The 9,724-nt window shown below is 38.7% G+C and overlaps 1 protein-coding gene across 3 annotated transcripts in view; it reads right to left on the reverse strand.

The window, feature by feature from the left end:
- fam13c (family with sequence similarity 13 member C) overlaps positions 1-9,724 on the reverse strand; it is an 18,294-nt gene that overhangs the window by 3,528 nt on the left and 5,042 nt on the right. For 2 of the 3 annotated variants that reach the window (XM_015374616.1, XM_015374615.1), the window contains exons 7-15: positions 7,715-7,936; positions 7,504-7,606; positions 7,219-7,316; positions 6,335-6,389; positions 4,862-4,936; positions 3,568-3,754; positions 2,386-2,617; positions 2,130-2,262; positions 1,275-1,356 (exon numbers count right to left, since the gene is read on the reverse strand). In XM_015374616.1, coding sequence (XP_015230102.1) covers positions 1,275-1,356; positions 2,130-2,262; positions 2,386-2,617; positions 3,568-3,754; positions 4,862-4,936; positions 6,335-6,389; positions 7,219-7,316; positions 7,504-7,606; positions 7,715-7,936 — 1,187 coding nt within the window. The remainder of the gene's footprint in view (positions 1-1,274; positions 1,357-2,129; positions 2,263-2,385; positions 2,618-3,567; positions 3,755-4,861; positions 4,937-6,334; positions 6,390-7,218; positions 7,317-7,503; positions 7,607-7,714; positions 7,937-9,724) is intronic. The other variant, XM_015374618.1, reaches the window with a different exon arrangement.

A 9,724-nucleotide genomic window follows, 5' to 3' on the forward strand; every position in this document is an offset into this window, starting at 1 on the left:
TATATATATATATATAAATATAAATATATATATATATGTTCAACTCCTATTTCTAAATGTATATTTTAAAATAATCTGATTATAAAAAAATCTTTTTAATAACAGATTTAAAAATTTTATTCCTTATTCAATTTTTTCACCTTGAATTTTCCAATCCTTTTGGAAATTGCATTTTCTTTTACTTTGTTTTACAACTTTACTTCTCCATTTAGTAGTGAAGATTCTAAGTCATCCAGGTCATAGTCATTCCAAAAAAGTGAAGAAAAAAAAACAATTCCCTGGACTTTGTTTCCAAGTTTGAAGACGTTCCACTTCCCAATCCAGGAAGCTTTTTTCAATTCAAAATATCAGAAATAGCATTGAATTTGAAGCTTTATAGAGTGCACCAAAAATAAAGCCTTATTTTGGCTTAGAAAACATGCAAATTGGACTGGACGAATGTGTTCGCCTCTGAGGAATGGGGAGTCATTTGGGTTCTTTGTTACCCTGCAATACCTGATACCTGTCTATGTCTCTGCAAGGGGGATAGTTGGAGGGAAAGGGACCTTTGAAGGGGACCCCCCCCCCCTTTCTGACACATAGACAGGTATCATGTATTACATTAGCCAGACTGACACGAGGCGAGGGTCATTCTGCTAATGCTCAGTTTCTCCTGTCTAAAACACATCAGATCAATCACAGTAATGCAACATCCCTTTTCTGTAACCATAACAGTCAAGACTGCAGCCACAATTTAGAAATTTTTTAATTAGGCTATTTATTATGTCCCAAATGGGCTCAATGTGTATTTGAAATTCCATCAACTGGCTGCTGTAAGAGTTTTTTGTTTTGTTTTTAATTTAATTGAATAACCTGTTTCTTTTGACACTGTTAGTCCTGCCCTGCTCCTGCCTTTGAAATCACACTCAATGGTCGTGCTTGCATTCAGTGTATGTCAGTCTCGCTGGCCAGGCTAGCGTTTTATAACATCTCTGATTTTTTATTAAAAGTTAATTAACTTTGTATTTTAAATCCTTACAACAAAAGTCATATTTTTCATTGTTTTTTTAACCAGTCCTTAAGTAGTATGAGTACTAGTATATGTATGCATACCTGAAATTACAAACCAGCTTCCAGGTACATCTATTGAGCTCAGATTTAGTCCAACTTTGATTAATTGACTCATCTGCATAAATAATAAATATATCCCTGCCAATAATTCAGCTTTTAGGTTAAAATATCCCTGCTACTGTAACTGTGGGAGTAAAAGTGAATATTCATGGTTAATAACTGACCTTTCAGCTGCTTGCGGCTCCTGATGAGCTCCTTCATCAGTTTGGCCATTTCTGGATGAGAGGTCTTATCATTTTGGGCTGGCTGAAAGCAAGAACAATCTAATTATCAACAGCAGAGCAGGTGTGTTGTTGACTTGCTTAACAAGCTATCAGTTTTCTAATTTAGCCTAAATCTAATCAGTTTACTTTTTAAGTGAACTTCTACGTTTTTTCAGAATCAATTCTCTAGACTTTTCTTCGTTTTAAAAAAGAAAAAAAAAGAACAAGGTATTACATTTAACTGTTTCGACATCTGTTGGTTCAACAAATCATGAAATGAAACAATAGTTCTTCTGCTTATCCAAGTGGGATTGAATCAATTTCACAGCTTTTGGCACCTCGATTAGAATTAAGCTGGTTTATTTCAGTCCCACAAACAAAAATTGTTGAAGCAGTTATTCAAGCCTGGTAATATTTATATTTGTAATAAATAAAATTTAGCAAGTGAAAAACCCTAATCCTGAGAGGTAACAATATGATGCATCAAGCCATAGATTAAAATATTTACGTATAAATCAAAGTAATCCAAAATTTTTACTACATCTTATGAGTTTTTTTTAATCACCTAAAAAGTTCAGAGTATAAAACATTTTTTGTATAGTAAATTTTATCTTATTTTCCACACTAATCTATATCTGAAATGAATCTAACTTTTCCAGACTACTGTAGACAGTGTAGAAACCCTGGCTTTGCATCCTTCATTGGCATTACTAGCATCAACTTCAAGATTTAACTTAAATGAAGAGCAATTTGTGATATAAAAGACAGACCATTGTAACAAATGTCTCACATAAACATTTCTAAATCCAGTGGTACCTTGTAATGCCTCTCCTGTTCAAAATGCTCCTCAAATCGCCGGATCTTCTTTCTGAGAGTATGAATGTGTCTGTTAAGCAATGAGATGGACACAGAATTTTCTTCTTGCTCTGCAGGGAAACTGCAGCGAGCCCTGGAGGAGGAAATGCCCATTAGTCTGCTGTTAAAACAGAAACTGTTTGCTTTGCAGAGTAATTAGAGAGAAAACATGACATAAGTGTTCTAGCTGTGAAATTAGTCATCTAACTCATCTCACATGCGTATGTGCTGTGAGCAGGGTGGTGACGGTGCTGTCTCAGGGTCCAGGTTGTAGCGTAGGCTGTGGCTGAGACTCGGACAGCGCGGCGAGGGAACCGGGCAATCACCAGGAGTGAAACGAGATAACAGCAGGCTGGAGTTCAGTTCAGTTGAGTGCAGTGGATTCGACAAGCTGTCCTCTCCTGGATGTCCTTCTGAAATAGTGGCAGGGGAAGGAATGGAGCTGGACTCTGGAAAAGATGGAGATGGGTGACAGATGGTAGGAGGAATAAGGTTCATGTCTGGAAGGTTTGAGACCTGGTTCCAAACAGCAAATATAAAGATTACAAACAAATAAACAAAACAATGGAAATCCTTCTTATCAACTGAATCAATTATGCTTCAAATACAGTTTTTGTTCTTTTTTGGCTGTAGGAAATAAATTAGTTATGTCAAGCATGTATGGTTAATAATAGATGCAATAGAAGGGAATTGATGTGCACAACTCCAAAAAGAAAAAGGGTCAGTAGATGGATGCAGAGTTTTAGAGTTATACAATAAAAATCTGGATGAGCAGCAACAACAGGTTTGTGCTACATGCCGTTGTCAGCTCATCATTATTTTGTTAAGTGTTTTTAAATAGATTCACACCTCAATGTAAGGCAAAACAATTGTTGCGAATCACCGCTCCAGGTTGACACCATTTTCTTTTAAATCTGATATGGACTAATTTGCATTTTTATTTTTTTCATAACTAAAACACACAAGAACCATGATCTGCAGCTTATTGCATACTTGTAGTGGTAAAAAGAACCAAATGCATAATTATTACCATTTATGTGTGGAAATATTTTTGTCTAACCTTTGTTGTTAGATTTCTGTTAGCTAATGTTTTCATAGTCTAAAATTAAAAGAGTTTTGATGCATCAAAAGCATGTTGGGGAAAAAGATCAGGTTTTTCTTACTTGACTTGCTGATCAATGATTGTAGAGATTGGAGGAAGAACTCATGTCTTTAAATGACTAATTAATGTGTCTCTAAAATTATGCTACTGTAAACTGGAAGCACACTTTTAGTGGATAAAGTATAAAAAATTTTTTGGTTGCATTCACATTTCTCACTATGAATTTTTCCTGAAAGTCCAAATAATTCATTTGCAATGTTCTGCTGCATTAATATTGCTTCCCTGATTCTGTCTCACCTGCTTGTGATGAACCAACTGTTTGCTGATGCTGAGACGGTGACAAAGGCAGCGTTTGCATCGAATGTTGCGCTCCAGAGGAAAGAGGCTGCTTCCAAGCAGGCGTATCATCCTGAGCTTGGGGCTCTAATGAGTCTGATGAGGGTCTTGAGTCAGCCTCCAGGGCTTGGAGCTTAAGGGAAGGACTCTGGAAACAGAAGCAAAACATGTTCTCAAGGCGCAGACTGAAAATGACAGAAGAGGTTGGGAAGAAGCTCAGTTTAGCTGAGAGAAAGCCGGTCTTTTAGGATTCACATCTTTCCCTGGGAATTTTGGGAAATCTTTGGAAACAAACCCTGTCCTCCGACTGGACTGTGGTTGGAGGGAGACTTTCGAGACAGGTGAGCTGATGAGCGAAATGCCGGTAAAAAAGGGGAGAAAGCAGCTCTTAAGGGAGATTTAGGAAAAACACCTTAAGAATCTCCTGCGCTGCTCCCAAAAGTCTGACAGTTGCAGTCAAATACGAAGTGGTCTGAACGAGAAAGTCAGATTCCTGAAGTCCACCAGCATCCAGCAACGCATCTTAATTCCACCAGCATCATAACTACACCTCCTTTTTCACGTGTTTGTGTCTCTGAGTCCCTCTTGAGAATCTTTAAATCCTTTCAGCCGGCATTCCCAACACCTCTGCACTCGAGCAGCCTCCACATGGATTATTCATAGTGCACGGATGGCTGTGAGGATATCGCTTGTGTTGCTGCGTGCTGTGTGGGTGCTTGCGCAGGAGAGGAGAGAGGTACTGTATATGACGAGGCGTTACCACAGCAACATTGTCCGGCTGGGTTAAGGAGTCAATGGAATGGAGATGCAGGGAGTCACATAACTGTTTGCTAGGAAGGTTGGTGAATTCTGACTCTGTATTTCACATTTAAGAAAAAGACCTGTAAAGAACCAGCTTTATTGTCATTTAGGAGAACATACGTCAGGTGGTCCGCCATTGCTCTAAACATCACCAGCGGTGGCAGCAGATATAGGCTGATGTTCCTCTCAATCATCCTCCCCAGCAGCTCATTCATAAAAAAAACAAAAAAAAACAGGCTTGTGCGTCAGAAAGAGGAGGTGGAAGGATGGAAGGGAGGGCAGTAAGTGAGGCTATTATTACAGGAGATAAACACCTACAGGCAGGAAGACACAAACATACACACACACAGGAGAGTCTAAAAGATAACTCCAGGTATCACCTGACCTAGATAATCCTTCTTTTAAAAATCAAGACAAAAAAAAAAAAAAAAGACTATAAAGAAGGAGAACTTACGTCATCGCTGATGTTGGTGCCTCTGCAATCATTATGCGTGTCAGAGATAGCACGACATCTTTCTCCTTTGCTCCTCTGAAGGAAGAGATAAAGCGTTATAAAAATAAGTATTTCCTCCTCACAGATTTGTTCCGTTTTTTTTTTTCGTCACATTGAAATGTTTTGGATAACTATACAATTATATTGAAATCCGGCAGACTTAATCAGACCAAAAGTAAAAATAAGAGCTTTCCAAAAATAACTTTATCAAACCAACCTGGTGCTGATAAGATATAACTCCAAAACCCCCAGTTTAAGTTTCACCTTTAATACTTGGATTTTATTACCTTAACAATCTAGAATTAGACTGAATAGAAGTTAACTGACGACTAGAAGTGGGCCAAAAAGTCTTGAAAAGAAACACACACTGAAGAAAATATATATATAAATCTAACTAAGAAATTCTTATTTCTTCTTATAAGAAATTATTTTTTCTTGAATTGAGGAGGAAAGGGAGATACTTTGCCAATGGAGCAAGACAATTTACATTTAAAATAAGAATAAAACAATTGCATTGTCTCATTTTAAGTGCATATTATCTAACTATTTTATTTTAAGGGTAAATATTCTAATTCCAATGGTGGATCATCTTATTAACCTGCTCAAATTAAGGGTAAATACACTTGATTTAAGACATTTTTACCCATTTCAAGATAATTTTTGCAGTGCACCATGCCCAGGTCTATAAAAGGTCCAAAGAGATAAGAAAACAAAGTAAATTAGTAAATTATATCATTCTGAAAAGAGGAATAAAGAGGAATAATACATAAATAGAGTGGAAAACTTTTCTATCATCGGAACAACTTCATCCATTCCTCATTAAGTCAGATGCCGTAAAACTCATCTATGCATTTAGCTATTCAATGCTGGATTATTCAAACAGGAAAATATGGCCCAAGCACCCAAAAGCTGTATTCTCATTTATGGCCTCTCATTTCTGTTTGGATTAAATACCGGATTTTTCTCTTCACCCACTGGGCCTTTCATGGGTGTGAACCAAACGATCTCAACGAACTACTATCCATAAACACTACAGCACATTCCCTTTGCTCCACTGGTTCTTTTCGTCTCCATACCCCTGAAATAAATTTAACACTGATGGAAGAACAGGGCGTTCTTCTCGTTCGTCCTCCACTTGTGGAAAGAGGAACACGTGAAGTGGCCACAGGTGTCTCCGATTCACAAGTCTTTCAAAGAAAAAAGAAGAGGAAAATTCCTCTTCTTAAGACTTTTATGATTGACATATTGAATCTGTCGGTTACCGATTTGCTGGAGGTAGGACCAACCCCCTATTTCAATATAAACATTACAGAAAAAACTGAAGGGTTTGTCTTAAATAAATAAATAATCTTATCTCAGGAATTATAAGACAACATCATTGAAATATATATTTTTCCAGATTACAGCCACTTGTTTGCAGAGAGGCTAGTTTACCTTGTAGTGAGACATGGCCCCTTCATCTCCTGTCTTGTATTTGATGTGCGGTAGGCTGGAAAAAAAAAAAACAAGCATAATGAACTGACAATGAAAAACTGATCAATAAAATCTGATTATGTAGCAGTAAAAATAGCAGGCAGCTTGTGCACCAGCTCTCATTCTAACTCTGGCTACAGTCCGTGTAACTTTATAAACAAACACTGTGAGCACTCCATATTTCAGTCGATAATTTATTGGACCTGCTTATAACCAGGGCAAAACAGGGATGTTTTTAGATCAGAAGTAAGGAGGTCATATGACACTGGTATTAAAATTACGTCTTGTTTACGCCTCAAACACATGAGGCATAGCTGAGATGGCATGTCCTCGTGGAGAGATACCCGGGTCTGCTTGTTAAGCGTGCACTGAGGCGTTCTGTGCAGACAACACGAACAAAAACTCAGTGTCTCGGCACGTTAAACTGATCTAACTTAGTTAGACGGTTCAATCCCTGTGAAGCCCTGCAGCATGTCAGTGTTAGTTCGACTAGAATCATAACAAAACCATGACTGTAAGCAGCACTGTACTCTGGTAACCTACTTTTGCAGTGACTACAGGGCTCAGCTATGACCTGAGAAAAGAGGAAGGAAAGCAGGTGTGGAGAGGCGGTAAAACAGCTGTAGTATCTAAGATCTAAATGGAACTATACTACTAGAAATAATAAAGGTATTTCACTTTAGAACCTCAATAAAACCATTAAGAACCCCAATAAAACCAATTTAAATATCATTGAAAAAAATAATACAAAATGGTCTGTAAAATAATTTACGTCCAACTAACTGGAGCTGGAGGTAAAATTATATTTATTGTTTTGTTTATATAGTAATGTTGGAACTTCTCACCACTCTGTAAGCTGACTCTGATTTTGGACTTTGCTCGGTGATTCATCCGATGTGCAGCCGTCTAAATTAGGAAAAGTCTGTCCTGTGTGGGCAGAAACCTGAAAAAAAAAATGTATCCATATCTTTTCACCTTTAGTGTGTAACATTTTTGTCATTTAAAGTATAATTAACAACTATATAATGTAATAGTGTTGGAGTTTTCTGTAGGTTACTGTTACTACTGCAAGAATACCTAGCACTGCTGAGTGGGTTTAGATAGAGAATAGTAGAACAATCTGTGCGTACCCCAGGAAAGCTGTCTGTATCAAACACAGAGCTCCTTTCTATGTCTTCCTCTTGTTTCAGCTTTGATTCAGTGTTAGGCTGGGGTTTCTGCAAAGATCCACTGCTGATAAGAGGCAAATAAGGTTAACTGACTGGGCAGATCTTTTTAAAGCATAATCATGCGGGGGGCTGGGTTAAAAATGCAGTCATCTTTATTCCTTTAAAAATTCACCGTTGCATGGTAAGCTCTGTTTGAAAATATCCCCCCTGCATGTTTTGAAGCGGTGCATCTTGTGCCTGTCCCTCTGGCACCAGGTCGGTGTGGTCAGACAGCACGCTGCCTTCATCTGTTAGAATCCTGTCTTCCTGCAGAAGCTCTTGGTTTGCAGTCAATGCTTGAATGTCAGTGCTGACGTCAGACCTGGATTCACGAGCTGGCACCAGTGTGTCACCACTTAAATAAAACACAGAGGGCACAAAGAAGAAAAAAAGAGACAAAACTAAACATTGGTTCTGGAAAAGTATGATATATGTTTTAAAATGTCTTCATGGACAGTTAAAATAACTGTCATATGAAGAGATGCAAGATTCAATAAGGAAAAAGTTTTTGACTACTGCAGGCAAAAGGAAAGCAATGCTTTATCTAAATCTACATGATAAGATTTATTTAAGAGCTCTGAATCTTTAATCTTTTTGAAACTTTAATCACAGCCAAAACACAGTGATAAAAATGAATTAACAAATAGCAGAGGGTGTTAATAACACTTACTGTGGTAAATGTTCAGCAAATCAGTATAAGGATGAGTCACCAATAATCAAACCACAGGTTTATTTGCTGGTAGATACAAGCATGCTTAGAATAGTTTAATCCATCACAGCTCAAAGTCTCCAATTTGTTTGCTCACTTGTGGCGTACAGTTGATCCACAGTTGCTGTCGCTGAGCTGATCAGACATGAGAACATTTCTTTTGTCAGACTTACTGCAGCATAAAGTACAAACAACAGAGCAGCAAACAGCCTGCTACTCTAGAGAAAGATGTGGCTGCAAAGAAAACAACCCACTAATGACAAAGGCTTAATGGTCACAAAAGAGCCCTGGAGGCAAGAACAACTGACCCACCCGCTTCAGTTACCTCTCTGCAAACACGGCCGCTTACAACAGAAAGAGCAGCTCAAAACTGTGTTGTCATTTTTGGCAGAGTTAGTACAGCACAGCGGCACAGACAGAAGTAGGTCAGGATGGCCAGCAAAGGACAATACATCCGACCTAATTTACCGCTGTGTAAGTGGAACTCCATAGTTATCAAAGACTTTAGCCATGGATGGGAGGTATAAAGGGGAATTAAGCCTGACTAACATAACATGCTTTTCTTAGAATGCCATACATCTGAAGTGCTGACTTCAGCAAAGATCGTTTTTGAAATAACTGAGGCCATAAAACTGTTTACTGGAACATAAATAAAGAGATAATAAATCATAACATTAAATAATTCATTTTTTAAAGTCACAGCAAGAATGCTTAGCAGCACTATTTGACATCCATCCATCCATTCTTTTATCTATCCACTCACCCACTCATCCATCAATAAATCAATCCATCCACCCATCCATCGGTACAACCATTAACCCATCCATCTATTTATCCATCATCCACCAATCCATACATCAAACCATCCATCTATCCACCCACCCACTTACTCATCCATCCTCCCATTCATCCACCCATCAATTCATCCACCCACGCACCCATTCATCCACCAACCCACTCATCCATCCACCCTTTCATCCATCCATCCACCCATTCATCGTCAATCCATCCATGGACCCAACCACCAAATCACTCATCCGTCCACACATTTACCCATCCATCCAACCACCCATCCAGCCATCTATCCAACCATCCACCCACTCATCCATCCCCTCATCCACCTACTTGTTCATTCACCCACCCATCCACCCACCTACTCACCCATCCATTCTCACATCATACCATCGATCCATCACTCCATCCACCCATCCATCCTTTCACCTATCCATCCATCCATCCATCCAGAAACCCACCCAAACACTCATCCTTCCATCCACTCATCACTAACCCAGTGATCCATCGATCCACCCATCCACCCATCTGTCTAACCATCAAACCATCCAACCATCCATCCATGCATCCACTCACCCACTCATCCATTTATGCACCCACCCACTCATCCATCCATCCATCCATCCATCCATCCATCCATCC

This window comes from Cyprinodon variegatus, unplaced genomic scaffold (assembly GCF_000732505.1).
Source record: "Cyprinodon variegatus isolate N-32 unplaced genomic scaffold, C_variegatus-1.0 Scaffold106, whole genome shotgun sequence".
Lineage (NCBI taxonomy): Eukaryota > Metazoa > Chordata > Actinopteri > Cyprinodontiformes > Cyprinodontidae > Cyprinodon > Cyprinodon variegatus.